At 41.8% G+C, this 23,329-nt stretch overlaps 1 protein-coding gene across 1 annotated transcript in view; it reads left to right on the forward strand.

Moving 5' to 3' along the window:
* CWH43 (cell wall biogenesis 43 C-terminal homolog) overlaps nucleotides 1-23,329 on the forward strand; it is a gene marked incomplete at its 5' end in the record, with an annotated part of 37,761 nt that overhangs the window by 8,956 nt on the left and 5,476 nt on the right. The window contains 7 exon segments of the mRNA XM_082642983.1: nucleotides 584-785; nucleotides 3,985-4,060; nucleotides 5,637-5,742; nucleotides 6,784-6,916; nucleotides 9,249-9,398; nucleotides 15,594-15,738; nucleotides 20,832-20,893. Coding sequence (XP_082499109.1) covers nucleotides 584-785; nucleotides 3,985-4,060; nucleotides 5,637-5,742; nucleotides 6,784-6,916; nucleotides 9,249-9,398; nucleotides 15,594-15,738; nucleotides 20,832-20,893 — 874 coding nt within the window.

A 23,329-nucleotide genomic window follows, 5' to 3' on the forward strand; every position in this document is an offset into this window, starting at 1 on the left:
CCAGCTGTATGATCTTGGGCAAGTTACTTGTTTTCTCTGGGCCTCAGTTTTTTAATCTGTGAAATGGGATTAGTAATGGAGCCTATCTCGTAAAGTGGTTGTGAAGATTAAATGAGTTCATGTAAAGGGCTGGACATAGGGCCTGGCCCATGGTAACTGCTCAGGCGATGCACTGTTATCACTCCGGGGACACAGAGGGTTAGATGAGAGCCCTGTTCTTCTGGGGAGAAGCAGCCTGGTATTCTGATAGTGTTCCACTCAAGGTGGACTGCATTTGTTCCCTGAACATACCTTTCACTTTTCGTACATATATTTTAGCTCATACTGTTTATTTCACTTTAATGAAGTAAATAAATTTCTGCATTTTCAGTTGTCAAATTCCAAAATGATTTGTTCTCTCTAAATTGTTCCCGATCTAGCCTGCCTGAAATAACCTCTCCCACTGACTGTCTCCCAGCACATTCTGCTTTGGACTGGGTCTCATCTCCTCTTCTGAAGTAAGCTCCTTGAAGCCAGGTACCATTCTGTTAAATATAGAGGGTAAATTTCCATGTAACTGATCCTTTTCCATTTTTCATTCTAGATGGTGCCTGCTGTAGACCTGAGGGGAAGAAGTCTGGTGAGGCAGCCAGGGTGATGGCTTCTAGACCGAACTGGCTGTTGGCAGGGGCTGCCTTTGGCAGTCTCATGTTCCTTACCCACTGGATTTTTGGAGAAGTCTCTCTTGTTTCCAGATGGGCAGTGAGTGGGCATCCCCATCCAGGGCCAGATCCTAACCCATTTGGGTGAGTTTGGGTTTGGAAGCAATCCAGAAATTGGCTAGTATTGTTGAAGAAATTCCTCCTCTGTTTGAGCAGCTAGATCTGCACCAGCCAGATGTTTCATATTCCTCTTTCCCTAGATGTCAGAAACATTGCAGGACATGACTGCAGTAGGACAGTACTGGATCTACTCTGGAGATGACGGAGCTGGAGGGGTATTTGCTCCAGCGCTGAAGGATTGCAGGGAGGTAGATGAGGGATGGCTGAGGATTGTGCACAGCTAAGTGAGAGGTCCTGGGAGCTCCTGCGTGGGCACGCTGAGGAATTCCTGCCAAGAAGAGCGTTCTCAGTGGCAGGGAAAGCATGGCATTCCTCCAGATCCCCCTATTATAGTTTTGGGCACTGGGTAGGACGAGACCAGAGGGCCTTGATGAGAGACGGTGTTGGCAGCAAGGCAGAGAGCTTTAATCTCTGCAAAGGAGGGAAGCCTGGGGGAGCTCTGCATCCTCTGTACTTTGGGACTTGTTCCAGCCATGGGGCTCCCAAGGAGTTAGCAGTCTTGAGCTTAAGTGCTGGTTCCTGTGCTTGGTCCTCACTGACCCTCTCTCTACTCTTCCTGACACCTCTTTTCTCCCATGGCCAGGTCCAGCCTTTCACGTAAAAAGATGGAAGAAACCCTTAAAACATCTGCCTCAGATGTCTGTTTTCTCCTAAAGCGCTGAAATTCCCACATATGGAGACACACTGGCTCTTTCCCCAGAGGATGTCTGGGCACATCCCACAGTTGTCTCACATGCAGTGTGTCCAAGTCTGGCTCAGTAGTTTTCACTACCCAGACATGTCCTTCCTTCTCCAGGCCTTGGTTTACTCTGTCTATCCCTCTACTGTCTAAGCTGGAAACCAGGAGTCATCTTAGAATTGTGTGTCTTCCTCATTTTCTGCATCTCACTTGGTACTAAGTCCAGTCGATTCTACTACTTATCTTAAAGCATCTATCCCTCCCTCGCCATCCCCCACCATATCTCCTTAGTGGATCCTCCCATCTTTCATCAGGCTACTGCTCTGGTCTTCTAATGGCCTCTCTGCAGTGTGGCCATCTCCACACTGAGAGTGAGATCTCTAAAATATACACCTGACTCCATCACTCTTTTGCTTAAAACCTTTCAGCAGTTTTTCTCCCTCAAACCAGGTCATATGAGACAGGATCTGCACCCTCACCCTCACTTAATTTTTTTTTTTTTTTTTTTTTTTTGTGGTACGTGGGCCTCTCACTGTTGTGGCCTCTCCCATTGTGGAGCACAGGCTCCAGACATGCAGCCTCAGCTGCCATGGCTCACGGGCCCAGCCTCTCCGTGGCATGTGGGATCTTCCCGGACCGGGGCACGAACCCACGTCCCCTGCATCGGCAGGCGGACTCTCAACCACTGCGCCACCAGGGAAGCCCCATTCTGTGGTTTTTGATGAATGTATAATGATATATATCCACCATTGTAATATATGGCGTAGTGTTACTGCCTTAAAAATCCTCTGTGCTCTGCCTGTTCATCCCTCCCTCCCCCTGCCAATGGCAATGACTGTCTGCTTTATAAAAAAAAATTAATAGATTTTATTTTTCAGAGCAATTTTAGGTTTACAGACAAATTGAGCAGAAAGTGTGGAGTTCCCATATATTGGCTCACACTCCCACCTCCTCAGTTTCCACCATTATTAACATCTTGCATTATTGTGGTGCATTTGTTACAATTGATGAGCCAATATTGATACACTATTATTCACTGAAGTCCACAGTTTATATTAGAGTTCACTCTTTTTTTATGTGTTCTGTGGGTTTTGACAAATGTATAATGACATTTATCCACTATACAGTATCATACAGAATAGTTTCACTGTCGTAAACATGGTAATGTGCTCAACCAATTCATCCTTCCCTCCTTCCTCCAGACCCTGGCAACCACTGATCTCCTTACTGTCTCCACTGTTTGATTTTACTAGAATGTCAATCTTTGTCTTTTAACTTGAAACGAAATTTATTTTTGTTGTGATTTCCCTTGTGTTATGATTTATTTCCATACTCTTACTTTGCTTTTGCTTTTTCTACTTTCTCTAGGTGTATTTTTCCTCTTTTTTCTTCTTGCTTTTGCATTGATTGGGTTTTCTTTTTCCTTTTTTCTTATCCTTCTCCTCTCTACTCCTCTTTCTAGGTTGGAAATTATACCTTCAATTTCTTTTTTTCAGTAGTTGGTTATTTTTTTCTCAGAACATTAAGGATAGTATTCCCCTATCATCTGACTTCCATTTTTTACTTTTGAGAAGGAATAACTAGAATCTTTGCTCTTTTGAAGATACAGTGGCTTTTCTCTCTGGAAGCATTTAAGACTTTTCTTTGTTTCGGTGTTCTGAGATTCACTGTAATACATCTGGATGTGAATCCAGCCCCTCCCTTACTTGCGAGTGTTTGGGCTTTTTGAATCTGAAGAGTCATGGTTTTTTATCAATTCTGGAAAATTCTCAGCATTATTTCTGCAAATATTACCTCTTTCCCATTCTTTCTCTTCTCTCCTTTTTTGACTCCAGTTAGATATGTGTTGGATCTTCTTATTCTCTTCTTCATGTCCCTTAACCTCTTTCATATTCTCTACCTTTGTTTTTAAGCTGCCCCTTGTACTAATTCTCCATTAAGTTTTGTCTAATCTGCTTTTTATCTTGTCCATTGAGTTTCTAATTTTAATTGTTATAATTATTATATAATTTTTATTTCTAGAAGTCTATTTAATTTCTTTACAAATTTTCTTGCCCATTAATTTAATCTCATATTTCTTAGATATCCAATTGAATATCCTCTTTTATTTTTCTAAACATGTTAAGCATGCTTATTTTATATTCAGTTCTAAAATTTTTAATATCTGAAGTATTTTGCATTTGATTCAGCAGGGTGTTTTTGCTGTGGTTCCTGCTCATGGAGACTTGCTTTCTTGTATATATTTGTGATTTATTTTTATTTTAGTTCATGGTTCTTGGAACATTTTTAGGAAAGCTTCTTTGAAACCTGAGTTTAAAGTATGGGTTATATATGCATGTCACACATGAAAATTAACCCAGGAACTAGACATTGCCCCTTTGCATAAAATCTTGGCCAATAAATTCAATATTTTCATAAAGTTATTTTTTTAAAAAAGAAACTTAGTTTCTTCTAAACAATTATTTCTGGTTTCTGTTTGGTTTTGTGGCTGCTTGTCGGTGTGGGATTGTTGGGATTAGGACTACGGCATAAAACCTATGAGAAGAAATTGGGAAAAGGGGTAAGTCATTAAAAGTTTTGATATAGAATTTTATATGATATACAGCCTACAAAGCACAGAAAGGAGTTCTGACTTTATTTTTCTTGCAGTGGAAGCCACCAGAATATTTCAAGCAGGAGCATGAAGAAATATGATATATATTAACTTGGCTGCTCTGTGAAGAATGGATTGTAGAGTAGAAGCAGGGAGATAAGTTATGAGGCTTTTTCAGTTGTCCAGGAGAGAGACCCTGGAAGTTTGGATGGGAGCCGTGGCCCTGGAGTTGGAGAGGAGTGGATAGACTTAGAATATATTTTGAAAGTAAAGCTGATAGGAGTTGCTGATGGATTAGATGACACTGAATGAGAAGAAGGAAAGAATCAAGGATGACTTCTATGTTTTGGCTTGAGCAATTGGATGGAGGGTGGTGGCATTTACTGACGTGGGAATAACAGGTTCTGGATTGATGAGAGCCAGAGTTAATCATAGGTATGTAGTTACGTGAAAAGCTATAACTTGATGAATATAATCATGCCTCTCAAAGTCTCTCTTGATGGTTCTGTTCTCTTTATAGGACATTCGGTAAACTGAGTAATATTTCTTGCATGGAGATGCTATTCACACCTCACTGCTGTAGCACAATGAGCTGTTTAGGTTAAGTGGTGACCCTCCTATGCAAAGAGGTGGTGCTTACCCTTCTCTCAGCTTGAACTTGTATGTTCCACTTTGAGTTGTTTTTTTCAGTTGTGGTGATAGAGTTGGTCTAATCTGGCCATACTCTTTCACAGGATCCCTGTTGTTGATCCGTTGGTATTAGTTTGAAATAGATGGTTAGGGCTGGGCACTGCATTCTCTGACTGGGCCCATGGGCTCAAAAGAGGACTCTTCAGAGGGTGCTGTGCTCCTGAACCTTGGCCTTGCCAGCGCAGTGGGGAGCAACACCGTGTATAATGCAGAGTTGACAGACCATTCTGTAAATATGGTAAAGGACTCTGTGTATCCCTCTGTGGTCTCATTCTCTGATATAAGGGTAACCCCTTCCTGCATATGCTTGTTATCATATTCATGCATTTCTTTGTATTGTTACTACACATGACACACCTCTATATGATATTGTATTTTTCCATGTTTTTAACTTTATCTAAATAACATCTGACATATATATTTTGCAACTTAATTTTCTATTTAAAATAATCCTGGTGAGATTCATCCATATGGAACTATGTAGCCCTAATTCATTTATTAGGGCTGTGTAGTATTCCATTTTATGTATGATTGTTTTTTTATTCATTTTCCTATTTTTCCTATTGAAACAACAGCCAGGTTGTTTCTAATTTTTTGCTTTTATAAACAGTGCTTATCAGAAATATCACTTTCCAAACATTCTTCCTAACTTCCAAGCCTAAGCTAGAAATTCACAGATTATAAAATACCTCCTAGCAAATATCTCCTTATTATTATGCATTAGCTGTGGGAAGATGCCTAAAAAATATCCTTTGCTGAAATATGAATTTTGGTGGAAAGAGGTGGAGGAGAGTGCATCACTGAAACTGCCATTGTTCATTCATCCTAAATTATCATTAAAACAATTCCTCAGGCACCAGCCACAGAGGTCTCTGCCGCCATCTGGCCTTTCAGGTTTGGCTTTGACAATGAAGGATGGTCTAATTTAGAAAGATCAGCTCAACTGCTCAGTCAAACAGGTAAGTCTTACTGAAATTATTTCCAGGTTTTGAGAAACTCCTACTGTTTTGTTTATCTTGAGCAAGGAGGAGGGTTTGCTGGGTCATAAACTAATCTCTTAAAAAGGCTTTACTTTGGTGGGTGGCTACAGGAGGATTAAGCTTCTGTAGCCACATCTGTGTTTGCTTGAGAGCAATTAATTCAGTTGATTCTGAACAAAGTCTCATACTGGGTATCTGCAGGAGAATCTTGTCATGCCTTTACTCTTGGAAATGCCCCTGCTGGTGGCTCCTGTCACTTGGGAACCCACTGTTGGGGACCTGAAAATTGTCAGATTAAAAGGCAGAATTGGTTGGAGTGATGCTCATTTGCAAAGCAAATTGCTTCCAAGAGCCTGAGGGCCAATTTTATTTGTTTCCATGCCCTGGGGTACTCATCTTTGGATGAAGCATCCTTTAAAATATGTGGGTGTGTTGTTCTTAGATCAACTACATGGAGAATGGAGCAAGAGACTTAAACGGCTAAACTGTTCTAGTTATTCCTAATGATAAGCAAGTCTCCTGAGAAATAGCTGAGGATCTGTATGATTCTAATGCCATTAAGAAATTTCTCTGGCCCTTAGTCCTTTGATTACAGGCCTCTGGGGCACATCTGACCAGGGTATCTGAATAAACTTACTTCTGTGTCAATACAATGGAGGTGTTTGCCCAGGAATAAAACACTACTGTATACTCTGTTGTTTCTGAACATAAATTGGATATTTGAGAAAGGTATTAAGCTTATTTGAAATTTGGGGAACGATGTTAATATTTGAAAATTTAGAAAAGTTATGTTTTTACCTTTCCTACATTTCCTCAAGGTGTCCCATGTTTTAATTACATTCTAAATATGGTAAAAAATTTTACAGCTCAGATTTGAACCAGTTCACTTTAGTAACTCATTAGGAATTACTTTGGTTTTTGATTTACGAGTAAAGGCAGGGGATTAAAGAATCAAGTTTTGCTAATTGTTTTTACATTGCTATGGTTAATCACCATGTGCATTTTTTTTTTTCTGAACAGGTGCAGATTTCATAACAATTTTGGAGAGCGATGCTTCTAAGCCCATTGGGAACAATGACCTGACCATGTGGTTAGGGGAGAAGCTGGGTTTCTATACTGACTTTGGTCCAAGCGCAAGGGATCACACTTGGGGGTGAGTGTCCCTTCGGAATTAATCCCAAACATATCCCCGAAAGACTAGGCAGCATGGGCTTGGAGTGAAAAGTTGATATTGTTATACCTTAGCCCTATGAATATGTCCCAGTGATGCCTCTTGGAGGATGAGGAGGTGCTGAAGATATGCATATTCCATCCTGTTTTAATGGTTTCCCTTTTGCTGGATACTTTCAGTTCTTCACTCTTATAAACCATTTAGTGTAGGAGCTGAGGTTACAGCACTAAACGTGTCTGTCCTGGACGCTGTCCTCATGGAGCTTACATTATAGTGTGAAGAGACGGAAAATAATCATGGACACACAGAAATAAATCATTTGAGACAATGGTAAGTGCTGTGTAGAAAAGGAGAGCGGCTGGGTGGGCGGGGCAGCAGGGGATGCTGCTGTAGGTAGTGTGGTCAGGAAGGTCTCTCTGCCGACCTCATGATGAGGACCCAGGACCCGCTGTGGGAGGAGCCAGTGTAAAGACTTGAGGCCAGGTCAGTCTTGGTGTGCCGGAGCACAGGGTTTGAGGGGGAACTCGTAAGAAAGGAGGTCAAAGGTGGGCCCCTGATCTTACAGGGTCCCATAAGCCATGCTTAGCACTGGTTTAATTCAGTTTTAAAAAAAAATAAATGTATCTATTTAATTTTATTTATTTTTGGCTGTGTTGGGTCCTTGTTGCTGCGCGCGGGCTTTTCTCTAGTTGCAGCGAGCTGGGGCTAATCTTCGTTGTGGTGCGTGGGCTACTCATTGCAGTGGCTTCTCTTGCTGCGGAGCACGGGCTCTAGGCACGCGGGCTGCAGTAGTTGTGGCTCATGGGCTCTAGTTGTGGCTCACGGGCTCTAGAGCGCAGGCTCAGTAGTTGTGGCGCACGGGCTTAGTTGCTCCATGGCACATGGGATCTTCCCAGACCAGGGCTCAAACCCATGTCCCCTGCATTGGCAGGCGGATTCTTAACCACTGCGCCACCACGGAAGCCCTTTAATTCAGTTTTGATAGGAAACCACTGGAGGATTGTAAACACGGGAGCAATCTGATCTGATTTACATTTTTGAAAGATCATTCCGGCTGTTCCTAGAGAAACAGATGGTCAGGGGGCAGGAGTGGGAGCAGGGAGACAGGTGATGAGGTAGAGGCATTAGCACAGGTGAGAAATGACAGTGGGAGGTGTGGAGATGGAGAGAAGGGGGCAAACTCAGGAGCTATCTTGGAGCAGGGCTGACAGGACTTCCTGATGGTTTAGATATCGGGGCTGGAAGTGACAAGGATAGCACCAGGGTGTTTTTCCTGAGTCCCTGATAGGAGATGATGCCCTTTAATGGGACAGGAATGACCAGGTGAGCATCAGGATTGTGCTAAACTGAAGATGCCCCTGGACGGTCAAGTGACATCCATAGGTGCTTGTGTGCAGCCTGGAGGGCCGAGTGGGACAGCACAGACTGGGCATGTGCATTCAGGGATCATCACTGTAGGCATGGTTCTGTCAGAGGAACTTCGGGAGGAGGCCAGACAGTGTGCGCAGCCTGAGGTCTGAGCTCTGATCATCCTTTCCATGTAGTTCTTTGACTTAGAGTGAGGCGGAACGGGTTTTCCTATCTTTATTGGACCATTTGTAATTTCTAATTTTGTAAATTGTTGCTCTGTGTCCTGGCTGGCAAGGTCGTACATTCTCAAATGCGTTGATTAATATTAGAATTGTTTATGCAGATAAGTTGCCAGAGTAACAGTGCTAGTAAAATGGAGTTTGTGTAGCCTAATTCTGCCCTTTTCGTGTTTCCATAGCACTTATTTTTGTTTTATTAATTAATTAATTTATTTTTGCTGTGTTGGGTCTTCGTTTCTGTGCGAGGGCTTTCTCTAGTTGCGGCAAGCGGGGGCCACTCTTCATCGCGGTGCGCAGGCCTCTCACTATGGCAGCCTCTCTTGTTGCAGAGCACAGGCTCCAGACGTGCAGGCTCAGTAATAGTGGCTCACAGGCCCAGTTGCTCCGCAGCATGTGGGATCTTCCTAGACCAGGGCTCGAACCCATGTCCCCTGCATTGGCAGGCAGATCCTCAACTACTGCGCCACCAGGGAAGCCCTCCATAGCACTTATTAAACAGAGTTGATAGTGTTGTGATTGGTGACACAGTGAGACGTGCTGAATAGCCCAGATGCAATGAACAGTCCAGCAGACTGCCCCATATCTCTCCGCCACATTATTGCTCAGTGCCCCTCAGTAGGATGCTTGAAGTGTGCGCATCCTTCTTGAACACATATTCTTAGTCCCGTTTGCATGACATGGTGGGACCAATAGTGACGCATGTGCTTCTTTCCGTTCGAATACAGGATTATGGTTTTGTCAAGATACCGGATTGTGAAATCAAAGCATCACCTTCTTCCGTCACCAGAGGGCGAGATTGCACCAGCCATCTCTCTGACTGTTAACATTTCCGGCAAACTGGTGGATTTTGTTGTGACCCACTTTGGGAATCACGAGTGGGTTTCTTTGGTCTTTCTTGAAGTACACAAAGGCCAAGAAATATTATTAACACATTACTTTGACTTCCATGCATTGACCTTTCTTACTTTCTTCTTTGTTTTTTCCAGAGTATTTTTCTCTGTGTTGCTGGTTTTAAAAATTAGGCATAGAGGGAGTTCCCTGGTGGCCTAGTGGTTAGGACTCTGGGCTTTCACTGCTGGGGCCCGGGTTCAATCCCTGGTCCAGGAACTGAGATCCCGCAAGCCGTGTGGCGTGCCCCCCCCCAAAAAAAAAGAAAAAGGAAAAAAAATCAGGCATAGAAACCTTTGAGATGCAGGCAGTCCTTAACAGTGGTACAAGGCAGCATGATGGCCATGTTAGCCAGCAGTTACTGAGCAGGTGCTGTGCTAAGTGCATTATTGTATTTGATCTTCATTTTGTATAACGTTAGTACTATTATAGCCCCATTTTACAGATAAATAAGCTAGACTGAAGGTTAGAAGACTTGTCCAATCTGGGTCACACAGCTAGGAATTAAATAGACCCAACTCAGAGCCTGCAAGTGCTTGAAACCACATGGTAAACCAGACTACAGAAAGATGAAATTCCCTTTTCCTACAGGATTACTCCAGTTGGAAGTACTGTTGGGATTTGAGGGTATTAAATAACATTTCTTTTTCCCTCATGTTTTCAGTCAACTGAGAGGTAGGCAGAGGAATCTGGCAGGAAGATCAAAATATCTCTTTTGATTCTGATAAACGTATCTGGACAACATGGCTTCAGTGTGTCCACATGGACCTGCTAATACATTCCCCCAACAATACATGATGCTGGCTCCCCCAAAGCAGCTGACCTACCTGTCAGGGGCAGAGTCTGCCCTGTCAAACTCTCCCCTTAGTGGGGAAGGTAACACAAGGAAACACCCTTTCTGCAAACCGGCAGGTTCCAGGGAGAAGAGTGAGGAAGTGTTTGAGACAAGCATGCCCAGTTTATTCTTACAAACTTAATTAATTACAAAAATTAAGAAGTAAAGGGTGAGAGGGAGAGAGGCCAGAGATGATCTTCTAAGTCGGTTCCCTTCCAAGGAGACATGAAGAATGGGGAATGAATTTTATCCCCAAAGAATAACATTCACAACCAGTGACTTAGTACTGAATAAATCACGAATAATGCCAGCAATATGTTAAAGCAAAGATAAAAGTATATAATTTATACTCTACCATACTAAACATTCTCTAATAGTAATTGAAAACACAAATGTGAAGTGCTTAGCGCTATAAAATACAGCATATGGGCCTGTCCACATTAATGACACAAGAGGCCACAGAGCTTTACAGTGACGTATAGAACATTAGAAAAACAACAAACAAAATACGGGTAGCAGACATATTCGTTTTGTTTAGGTGAAACTTACAGTATGACAGAACCCAACATTGTTGTATTGTAAGTTTCACGTAAGCAAAATGAGTATGTCTGCTACCCATATTTTCCTATTACTTCCCTTTTTCTCACAGTATTACATGGATCTGTGAAAGCGTACTTGACTGTTTTCTGAAATAAGTCAGAGCATAAGGAATATAAACCAACCATTCAAATGTAATTAATGTGAACTGTTGGCTAATCAGACTCTTGCTGGTCTTCTTAGAAATGGGAAGGGTGTTTGGAGGACGGATGGTAGAGACAGTCCACATCTCTGTAAAAAGGTGTTTGAAGAAACGCCTTCTGTTTCTCCCAGCAATTTTCAGGTTGCAAGTATAGGCATTCAGAAATCATTCTGCTGACCTTAAATTGCACTTGAATTGGGTTTATCTTTTAAAAAATAGGCACTTTTGTGTTTAAAGGTTGCAAGGTCTCAACCTAAGAAACAGTTGAGTATACTGTATCCTGTTTTCCTTTGCTTTTTTTCCCCTGCCCCCTTTAACTCCCTCTGACCTCTAAAATGTGAAGAATAGACTTGTGAGGGAAGAGAAGACTAAAAGATAGCCCTCAAATTGTTTGGAAAAGAGGAGGGAAGGATTACCTTTTCTAACTTTCTATTAACCACATATTTATTTATTTATTTATTTATTTATTTATTTATTTATTTATATTAGTTTCTGCTTTATAACAAAGTGAATCAGTTATACATATACTTATATCCCCATATCTCCTCCCTCTTGTGTCTCCCTCCCACCCTCCCTATTCTACCCCTCCAGGCGGTCACAAAACACCGAGCTGATCTCCCTGTGCTATGCGGCTGCTTCCCACTAGCTATCTATTTTACGTTTGGTAGTGTATATATGTCCATGCCTCTTTCTCGCTTTGTCACAGCTTACCCTTCCCCCTCCCCATATCCTCAAGTCCATTCTCAAGTAGGTCTGTGTCTTTATTCCTGTTTTACCCCTAGATTCTTCATGACTTTTTTTTCTTAAATTCCATATATATGTGTTAGCATACGGTATTTGTCTTTCTCTTTCTGACTTACTTCACTCTGTATGACAGACTCTAGGTCTATCCACCTAATTACAAATAGCTCAATTTCGTTTCTTTTTATGGCTGAGTAATATTCCATTGTATATATATGCCACATCTTCTTTATCCATTCATCCAATGATGGACACTTAGGTTGTTTCCAGCTCCGGGCTATTGTAAATAGAGCTGCAATGAACATTTTGGTACATGTCTCTTTTTGAATTATGGTTTTCTCAGGGTATATGCCTAGTAGTGGGATTGCAGGGTCATATGGTAATTCTATTTGTAGTTTTTTAAGGAACCTCCATACTGTTCTCCATAGTGGCTGTACCAATTCACATTCCCACCAGCAGTGCAAGAGTGTTCCCTTTTCTCCACACCCTCTCCAGCATTTATTGTTTCTAGATTTTTTGATGATGGCCATTCTGACTGGTGTGAGATGATATCTCATTGTAGTTAACCACATATTTAAAGCCCTGTAACTAACAACATACCCTTTGCTTGCTACCTTACTCACTTGATTTAATAATAATGATGACAACCACAGCAGTAATGATAATAGCTAGCACCTGTCGAGGAGATGTGACTGGAAGGGAAGGGAAGGGAAGCAGTATAGTTTAATGGCGAAGAGCATGAAACTCCAGAACCTGGAATCAGACAGTCTGGTTTGAATCCTAAGTCAAGGTGTATCCTTCACCAAATTAGTTAACTATCTTGAGCCTCAGTTTTCCCATCTGCAAATCAGGAGCGATAATCCTACTTATAGGATTCTTGAGGGAATTAAATAAGATATATTATCTCATGCAAAGTATGTGACTAGAGTAACTGCTCAGTTAATACTGGCCATTATTATTAAAGCAAATCAGACACCTCTAAGTGTGAAGCACATTGGGCAGCTTTAAAAAAAAGTCATTCATCAAACACGAATCAAGCATCTATTGTGTCCCAAGCACAATGCCAGGTGCAGCCTTTTCTCTTAGAGCCTTAGCTCTTGTCTCACTCTTTTTTTTTTTTTGCGGTATGCGGGCCTCTCACTGTTGTGGCCTCTCCCGTTGCAGAGCACAGGCTCCGAACGTGCAGGCTCAGCGGGCATGGCTCACGGGCCTAGCTGCTCTACGGCATATGGGATCTTCCCGGACCGGGGCGTGAACCCGTGTCCCCTGCATCGGCCGGCGGACTCTCAACCACTGCGCCACCAGGGGAGCCCAGTCTCACTCTTTAGAAGCCCTGTCCACTCCCAACAAGTGACATGAGAAAGTTCATGCTTCAAATAACTTGTGAAGCCATCACTGCATATTTTTGCTTGTCTTTGTTTTTATAATACTAGATAAAAAATTCTTACTCTGAAAAAATAGTGATTTCATTTTCTAGTGATTATGGCATATAAACATGAAATCATATTAGGAATGAATTACAGAATGCTTATGCATGTTATTAGCTGATTCAACGGGATTTCTAAAATTCCTGATGACACAAATATCTCTTTACAACCAATAATCAGAAAATAGCAGCATTCCTTAGAAGTTACTTAGGTATACACCATAACTAAAATTGGTATTATTTTAGGTAATTAACTGAGCCACCAGTTAATCACCGTGTTTGTTTCTTATAACATGCATAACTGTACAAAGAAGAAAGAGCACAGAACCTGTAGTCTGTAGTTACAGTTATGGTTCTGTTGTAAGATAAACTCAGTGAGCTCCAGTTCCCTTGTCTCTGAAAATCAGATAAAATTATTTTTTCTAGCCCACATCATAGGGCTATTGGGCTGATCAAATATGAACAGATAAGAAAACATAAAACGTGTTCAATCTCTCTCTTTCCCCCTGTCTCCTAATTCCTCACCCTCCTTTCTTTATACGCATACATACATATAGGTTTTATTTTTATTATATCACTGGGTAAAATTTATCTCCTGAGAAAATGTAAAGCCAAATTCACAGATTATTTTCTGATAATATATTGCTAAAACATATTTGAAAGCTCTATCTGTGGTGCAGTGACTTTCGCATTCTCTAGATTGGGTTTGAATCCCAGTTGTGTGTCAGAAGGAATAGAATTCACTGCAGACTTAATGAAGGGACTACTTACCACAATGTTGGAAGGGTCAGAGGAACAGATAAGAGATGCTAAGGTACTCAGACAGTAGTAATGGTGGGGAATCAGTACCATCCTTAGGGCTGAAGGGACAGGTAGAGGAAACAGTGTTCCCAGAGCCCCGTTTGATCTGGAACCAGAAGAGGGGCCACCAGGCATGAGGAATGCAGCTCGAAGAAATACTCCAATTTATCTCTCTTCCTACCGAAACCTCACTGGAAATTAGTAGACAAGGAAGCCCAGGAGATGAAATCTGCAGAGACCAGCCTCCAGGGCATAGAGAAGGGCTGGGAATGGATCTAGGCAAAGATGTTTAGCAAATGGTCATCCTTTTCACTCTTCTGTTTCTTGAGACATCTTTTAATAGCGCTCAGCTGTCTATACATAAGAATGGATAAGCTTAGTCCTGTCTTCTGATCCTACCTCAATGAGGTTTCTCCAGTCTTCTCAGCTCTTGGTGATCTCCCTCTATCTTCCTTTGTCATTGATTTTTCTTAACAGTCATTTATTAGCTGTCTTACTCTGTAAGTGCCTGTGTTGGTCTGCTGCCTATTTACGTTTGGATCCATTCCTGGTTCAGCTTCCTTCCAGCTACAGATTGCAGGAAACCACATTTCCCAGAGTCTGTTGCCTTCTGGCTTCTGGGTAGGTTTAGCCAATGGGACGCACTAATGCAAGGCTGGAGGGCTGGAGGAGGGGAGGAGACAGAGTACTTCTCATTCTCTCTCTCTTCTTTCTCTGTTGTCTCTGGCAGCAGCTAAGTCTCTTCTGTGGCTCCAACTCCTCCTTCAATGGCCCTGGATCCTTCTAAGTAGCCTCCTCCATAGTACCATTTCCCACCAGTTAGGACTGGCTTGTGGACTCTGGGAATATCACCTCTTCCTGTTGTCCCTCTAGCCCTAGAGGTGGTAGAGGTTTCTCACTGCTACTAAACTCTAGTTGCTTCACTGATTCCTGTTTGGCTTCGTATCACCTAGTAGCCAATCCCTTGTATTAAATTCACTTTGTTTGAAACACCTAGAGTGGTTTCAGTTTTTCTTGCTGGATCATGCAAGTATGATGTCCTTATTTTTCCCCAGACAGACTGACTATAAACCCCTCAGAGTCTTGATGTACTTGCCTGATTGTCTCAGTTACACACTTATAGTACTTAGCATGATAAAAGCAGCACACTTAGCCAGTATTTGACCAGGAGAGCCAGGGAGGCTTTCAGAAACATTCAGTTGAAGGAGCTGAGTAGGTTAACAAACCTGGTGTGTCCTGTGAATGTTAGGATTCTCCCTCTTACCGGTACTCCTTGCTATTTCTTTTTAAAAACTACTAATCTTTAGCTGTAATACTGATGACCAGGTCTTAGATTATTGTTATAATTTCTTCTGATGAAAAGTTGAGCAATTGCTGTTTTTAGATATTTATATCCACTCGACTCCAAATGATTTGTGGGGAAAGGTCATGTTCTTGGTCAAGTTTGTCAGCCTGCTCAGTTGAAGCACTATAGCTGTCTTGCTCATTTGCATAACATTAAGTCAGTGTGTCCCAGTAGGAATTATTCTGGGTTTGTGCAGTGTTTGAAGATATTCTTTGGGAACTTAGTTAGGTACCTAATATTTTTTAAAAATTGTTTTGCAAATACAGTAAAGAGGTATATTTTTGCATTTTTTCAGAGATGACCTGGATAGGAAACTTCAAGCTATTGCTGTTTCAAAACTACTGAAAAATAGCTCTGAGCAAGTGATATTTCTGGGATATATCACTTTAGCACCTGGTTCCAGAGATTATCTACAGCTCATTGAATGTGGCAATGTGAAGGTAACATAATCTTAATAGGATTTCTGATTTCTTAAATAAGTGTTTCTTCTTCATGTTTTGAAAAACCTAACCCAACATTGTAATATGTATCCTGATTATCTACTGCTGCATAGAAAACTACCAAAAAACATACTGGCTTTAAGTAGCATTCATCTCTTTGCTCATAAATCTGCAATTTGGACAGGACTTAGTGGGGATAGCTCATCTCTGCTCCGCACAGCTAGGTGGCTCACCTGGGGCCTGGAGGAGCCACTTTGCAGATGACACATTAGTGGCAAGTTGGTGGGGCTGTTGACTAGGAGCTCAGCTGGGGCTTCAGGCTCAGGGTACTGCTTCCTCTCCGTGGGCTGCTTAGGCTTCTTTCCTGCATGATGGCTGGGTTCTAAGAGTGAGTGTCCTAAGAGAACCAGGAAGAAGTTGTATTGCCTTGTATGACCTAGCCTTGTAAGTCATATAATGTGATTTCTGCTGTCATCACAAGCCTGCTCACATTCAAGTGGAAGAAACATAAACCCCATCTCTCGATGAGAGGAGTATCAAAGTCACATTATAAGAATGCCATATGGCAAGTGGATTATTGTAGCCGTGTTTAGAAAATACAATCTGCCACATTGTACAAGTTAATCATGATGAGAGTAAAAGATAAAATGGCATACAGAGAGGCTGGCTGATCAGGGCCTCACTAAACGACACTGAATTTGTCCTTACCTGTTCAGGTCCCAAACGGTTGAATTTCTCAGTGTATCCAGATATAATCATACTCTGGGAAACTGACAGACAAATCAAATCCTTGAGACATATATACACTAGAAGGTTAAGTGCATTCGTTTATAATGAGAAGTACAATTATTATATTTAGTTAAGCCCTATGTAGATTTCTTGGTCCTTTACATGTCTTTTTTTTTTTTTTACTTCATTGTCTTGAGATAATATCTGCAAACAAAAAAACTTATCCCTTTTATCAAGTGCTTGGAAAGACAGGTGAGAGAGAGCATTGTATGATGAGGGTGTTCTGTATGTGACAGAAAACACAAAACGACAGTGGCTTAAATAAGAGAAGTATAGCTCTTCATGTAAAAGTCTGGGCAGGTGATTCACCACTAGTACAGCACTTTGTGGTACCGGGAGTGTGCTCCTTCTATCTTGTGGCTCCACATTACAAGGCTTTCACTCCCAAGTTTGCCTCATGGTCCAAGATGGCAGCATCCTTTTTCTAGTTAGCAAGAGGGAGGAAGGGATACAGAGGGGACCAAGAGCATATGCAACTTATCTCTAAGGCAAATTCTAGGAAACTGACCTCTTCTACCTACATTTCATTGACTGGAATTTAGTCATTGGCCATACCTCACTGTACGGGAAGTTGAGAGATGCAGTATTTAATCTTGATACCCTTATACCTAGCTAAAAATCCTACAACTTTGGAAGAGGGGCAAGGCAGATATTAAGGAGATGAGTTAATCTCTGCCCTAGTGGATAAGGCAGAAGTGGAGTCAAATGGACTCCTAATTTTGGCTTTGGTCAGAGGGTTTATGATGGTGAGCCTTATTATTATAGAGAATACATAAGGAAGAAGAGTTTTGCAAAGAAGATGAGTTCAGCTTTAGGCTGAGTTGAGGCATCTGTTGGGTATTAGTGGAGCTGTCCATTAGACAGCTGGACATACGGATCGGGAACTGAGAAGGGCTTTCAGGACTAGAGATACAGATTAAGGAGTTGCCACCATCTAGGTCATCATTAAAACCATGGAAGAGGATGATATTGCTTATGGAGTTAGAGAATTGCAAGAGGAAGACCAAAGAAAACTCCTGATAGAGCCACATTTAGTGTGGCTATCATGGGGGTGATGGGTGAGGGAAGAGGAGGGAGATTATCTCAGAAAAGAGATTAAGGAGAAGTCAGAAGAGTAAGAGGAAAATCTGGAGAGTGGAATCACAGGGGTTGCATTAGTTATTTATTAGTGCATCACTGTGTAAGCTACAAACCTTAGTGGCTTAAAAAGAACAATGGTCGAATATCCTCATGACTGTGTGGGTCTACTGAGTGGTTTTCTGTTCTTGCCTGCATTCATTCGTGGGGTCAGCTGGTGGCTGTGGCTGGGGAGGTCTGACATGTCCCCACTCACTGGTCTGGGGCCTTGGTGCTGGTTGTTGGCTGGACCTCTCTCCCCATGTAGTCTCTCATCACTAGCCTACCTGGTGCCACACTTACCAGCTTTGTGACCTTGAGGCAAGTTATTTAACCCTTCTGGGGCTCAATGTCCACATCTATAAAGAGGGGATAGTAATACCTATTGTATCATAGGGTTGTTCTGAGGATGAAAATAAAGTAATGCCTGAAAAGCCCTAAGCCTTGCATGCAGGAGGCACTTAATAAGTGGTAGCTACATATTTGTATTATGTATGTCTGGCTGTATGTATCAAATCACATTAGATAAATGTGTAAGTATATGGTCTATAAAGTATAGAAGACTACAAGATGATACTTGGCAAATTTAAGAAAAAATCGATTGTGTCCTAATAAGAGAGAGAATTTTTGTGTGTGTGTGTGTGTGTGTAAGAGGAATTTTATTTGATTTTTATTTAATACTCTGTTGGGTTCCACTGTCACAGTCAGAAGCTGTGTCAAGATTGGCAGTGGACAGACACTGTAAAACTCTTAGAGGAAAACATAGGCAGAAGACTCTATGACATAAATCACAGCAAGATCCTTTTTGACCCACCTCCTAGAGAAATGGAAATAAAAACAAAAATAAACAAATGGGACTTAATGAAACTTAAAAGCTTTTGCACAGCAAAGGAAACCATAAAAAAGACGAAAAGACAACCCTCAGAATGGGAGAAAATATTTGCAAACGAAGCAACTGACAAAGGATAAATCTCCAAAATATACAGACAGCTCATACAGCTCAATATCAAAATAAACAACCTGGGCTTCCCTGGTGGCGCAGTGGTTGAGAGTCCACCTGCCGATGCAGGACACGATTTCCTGCCCCGGTCCGGGAAGATCCCACATGCCGCGGAGCGGCTGGGCCCGTGAGCCATGGCTGCTGAGCCTGCGCGTCTGGAGTCTGTGCTCCGCAACGGGAGAGGCCACAACAGTGAGAGGCCCGCGTACCGGAAAAAAAAAAACCAAAACAGTTCTGAAGAACTTAGGGGCAGGACAGGAATAAAGATGCAGATGTAGAGAATGGACTTGAGGACATGGGGGGGGAGGGTAAGCTGGGACAAAGTGAGAGAGTGGCATGGACTTATACATACTACCAAATGTAAAATAGATAGCTAGTGGGAAACAGCCACATAGCACAGGGAGATCAGCTCAGTGCTTTGTGACCACCTAGAGGGGTGGGATAGGGAGGGTGGGAGGGAGATGCAAGAGGGGGGAGATATGGGGATATATGTATATGTATAGCTGATTCACTTTGTTATAAAGCAGAAAGTAGCACACCATTGTAAAGCAATTATACTCCAATAAAGATGTTAGGAAAAAAAAAAGATTTGCAGTGGATTCTTTTGCTGTGGCCTCTCCCGTTGCGGAGCACAGGCTCCGTGGCCATGGCTCACGGGCCCAGCCGCTCTGCGGCACGTGGGATCCTCCCGGACCGGGGCACGAACCCGTGTCCCCCATGTTGGCAGGCGGACTCTTAACCACTGTGCCACCAGGGAAACCCTGCAGTGGATTCTTTTTTTTTTTTTTTTTTTTTTTGCGGTATGCGGGCCTCTCACTGTTGTGGCCTCTCCCGTTGCGGAGCACAGGCTCCGGATGCGCAGGCCCAGCGGCCATGGCTCACGGGCCCAGCCGCTCCGCGGCATATGGGATCCTCCCAGACCGGGGCACGAACCCGTATCCCCTGCATCGGCAGGCGGACTCTCAACGACTGCGCCACCAGGGAGGCCCAGTGGATTCTTATATAGCTTTTTCTATTAGGAACTTTATTAATGCAGAGAGGAGTTTTAATCATAAATGCTTGAGTGAACAGATATTTCTCTTTAAGAAATGAATATTTAAATTCCACAGTCTTAAAATCTGAGAGCAACTTTTTAAAACCTAATAAAATAAAAAGATAGTAAAACATATTCATAGTTGATTATCCCCACTATATACAGGTGAATGATAAATTTTTATCTCTTCCCAAGGCAAACCAGAACAGTACCTTTAGAATTTATTTGCTTTTTTTATCATTAAAATTTATTACAATTTTTCCATGTATACAGAAGTCATAGTTGATATGTGTGTGATATGTAAGTAATAGTAAAGATTAATTAACAAGCATTCATGTGTCCACCACCAAGCTTAAGAAAAAAAATTAATACATAATAAATTGTGGTGTGTTCTTTGTGATTTAAAAAAATTTTTAATTAAATTTTAATAGTAAAATTTAGTCAGCATAGTCAAAAGTCAGGTATATTTTTTAAAAGAAGAAAATGAATATTTCTTTAGTATAAAAGCTCCATATTTAGAGTTTTGCCGACACATTATAGAAAAAAATGTTTATGTTATGATTTTCTGATGAAAAGTAACACTGGTCTCAAGCTTTCAACATCAGATAGACTCATGATTACTTCTGAAACGTGTGTTACCAGTGACTCAATTTAACAAACAGACTGAGCTCCTGCCAAATGCCAGCCTTCATGCTAGGAACCAGGGAGCCTAGGTGATTGAGTCTTTCTGCTCAGGAAGGGGAGAGTGGAGACATCTAAACGATTAACTGTACAGAGTGGTGTAGCTGGTGCTCATAAAGGACTACACAGGATGACTGATGAGCATGCAATCAATTCTGCTTGGGATGAGAGACTTGGAAAGCTGTGTGGAGCCAGTACCGTGTTGTGATTGCTGCCTAACTCTCTCTCTAGACCACCTTCATGTTTTACTCCCAGCATCTCATACTGGGGCTAGATGGGCATATGGTAGGTGCTCCAAAAATATCTATAGAATGAATAAATGATTTTGACCTTAAAAAATCAGTAGGAGTTAGAGAAAATAGCATGCACAAAAGAAAGGCATATTTATTACTGTAGCTCACACATTTTCTTGGCAATTCAGAATAGAGCACCGTTTTTAATGCTTTAAACATTCTCTTCTCTCTTCATTATTAGGATATTGACAGCACAGATCAAGACAGATGGTGTGAATACATTATGTATCGAGGGCTGATCAAGTAAGCATAGGTATTTGATTGTTGTTTTCTTTTCTTTTTTTTTTTTGGATTGTTGTTTTTCTTAATCTACTGTTATTGTGATCTTTTGGGTCTATCCTGGAAGGAAAAACTTTCTGGAAGCAATTAGTTAATTGTGTTACTTTTCATAGACATTGATTTGACTAGTTACCCAGTTTAACATTTTCTTTTCAATGTATAGCCTAATGAGTTAGGAAGGAGTAAATGGTTAAGCAAATTAAGTTTAATTATACAAAGAAGATACTGTGTGAGTTATTAAGCATGATAATTATGTGACTGTCAGTACATGTTAGGAATGGCACCATTTTTGACTGTATGCCATGGTGTAAACAGCATGGACCATGGGCTTGAATTCCAGCTTTGCCAGCTTCTAATCATGTAATCTTGGGTAAGGTAACTACCTTGTTGGAGCCACTACTATATTGTGGTGAGCTCTCAAGGTAGATTATATTTTTAAAAAATATCACCCCATATCATCCCATATCAAAAAATGAATATTATCCATATATATGTAAAAATTCAAAAATACTGTAGCTGAAAGATCTCAGAATTCAAACACGTAACTGTGTAAATCTGTTTGGAAGGCAGTGTTTCTTTAAACAAAGCAAAGAGCAGTTTAATATCAAAAAAGGGACTAATCAGTCAATCATTTATTCAGCAAGTATTTATTAAATACCTATTACATGATTGGCATTGTTCTAGGCATTGGGGATATAACAGGAACAAAATAAAATCCTTGACTCATGGAGCTCCCACTCCAGTGGAAAGAGACAGAAAGTAAGCACGTAAGGAATAGACTATGCCAGGTGGTGATAAATATGATGAGAAGGATGAATAAAGCCAGGTAAGAAGGATGGAGAGTACCGAGGGTGGGCAGGGTTGCTGTTCTGATGGGGTGCTGTTCAGGCAGCAGCCTGAATGAGGGGGAGCCCGCCTGCATACATCCTGAGAAGAGCATCCAGGCAGAGGGAAGAGGAAGTGCAAGAGTTTCAGGAGGGCATGCTTGGTATATTTTGGTAACAGTGAGAAGGCCAGCATGGCTGGAGTAGAGTGAGATGGGAAGTGATGTGAGAGAGGTAAGGAGGGACAGATCTTGTTGACAGTGATGGATTCACAGGCCCCTCCACTTACAGGGTTCTTTAGTGGATGCAACATGCTGGAGACCATCCCTGAAACTCATCCTGAAATTCCGTTAGTACAGAATCTGTTTGGAGCTACTTGACCTGAGAACTCTAACTACCCTCCTTGGGGCAGTGCTGGGAACTGTGGGACAGTGAGGCCTTCTAGGGTGGACCTCTCTAGGCCTTAGTTCCCCCTCCATACAGAGCAGTTCATCACCCGGAGGCATCTTGGCATTGTCTGCCTGAAGAGGGGAGCTGGTGTGGAACTGATCACCCCTTAGGTAAACATCTGTTCTAAGATCTGTGATTTACATTGATGAAAGAAATGGTTGCCTTCTGGAGATGATATAGAATCACAGGGTCAACTTCTCTCCCTTTGGAGATATGGCTTGTTCACTTATGAGTCACAGTCTGGTGAAAGCAAACCCTTAGGTTCTACTGTTCTTTACCCCATTTGCCATTCAACAAGTATTGATGGAGCATAATGTATTTTAGCCACCAGGGGGTATAGCAGTGAACATTCAGAGAAGCATCCCTCAACTGGCTGAGGGAAGATAGTCAATGATTGGAATGATGGAATCAATAATTCCATTGTGTCTTATTTTCGGAGGTGATAACTATAGTGAGGAAAACTTGAGCAGGATAAGGAACATCCAGAATATGGAGATGGGATGCAGTTGTAAATAGGGGCTTGGGTAGGTCTTAATGAGAAGTTGACATTAGAGCTAATATTTGAAGGAGTGGCCCATGTGGCTGTCTTGGAGAAGACCATTCCAGATAGAGGGACCAGCTAGTGCAAAAGCCCAAAGGCAGGAGGGCTGATGTTTTTGAAGAAAAGTGATATTCATGGGGCAGGAGTGTGTATATGGAGATGGAGGTAAAGGAGGTAAGCGGGGAGTGTATGGGCAGCGAGGGAAAGGAGCAGGTCTTGTGGACTCTTATGAAGGACTTTGGATATTACTTAGTAAATTGGTTCCTGGATAATTTCCTTGGTTCATATGCTTACTGAGGTGGCCAAGGAGGCCCCTGAGATGCTAAGCTCATTCTGGTTACACTAATAATTCAGAAACTCTAAAGACCCAGCACATGCCCATATGGCTGCAGGACAGATAGCTTGACTATTATTTTGGTGTTTCCAAAACATTAAGGTGGGAGGAAGCATGCTAATTTTGTAAAGTATATGATATCTCAGATTGAAAACACTGCTTCTGTTTAAATTCATATTAAAGTTGTTGCTTTAATGGGGTTATTAGAATTTCTAGAAGACAGTTTATGATATAGACTGAAAAAGGTTTAT

Source organism: Mesoplodon mirus (assembly GCF_964341445.2).
Source record: "Mesoplodon mirus genome assembly, chromosome: 2".
In the NCBI taxonomy this organism is placed as follows: Eukaryota; Metazoa; Chordata; class Mammalia; order Artiodactyla; family Ziphiidae; genus Mesoplodon; species Mesoplodon mirus.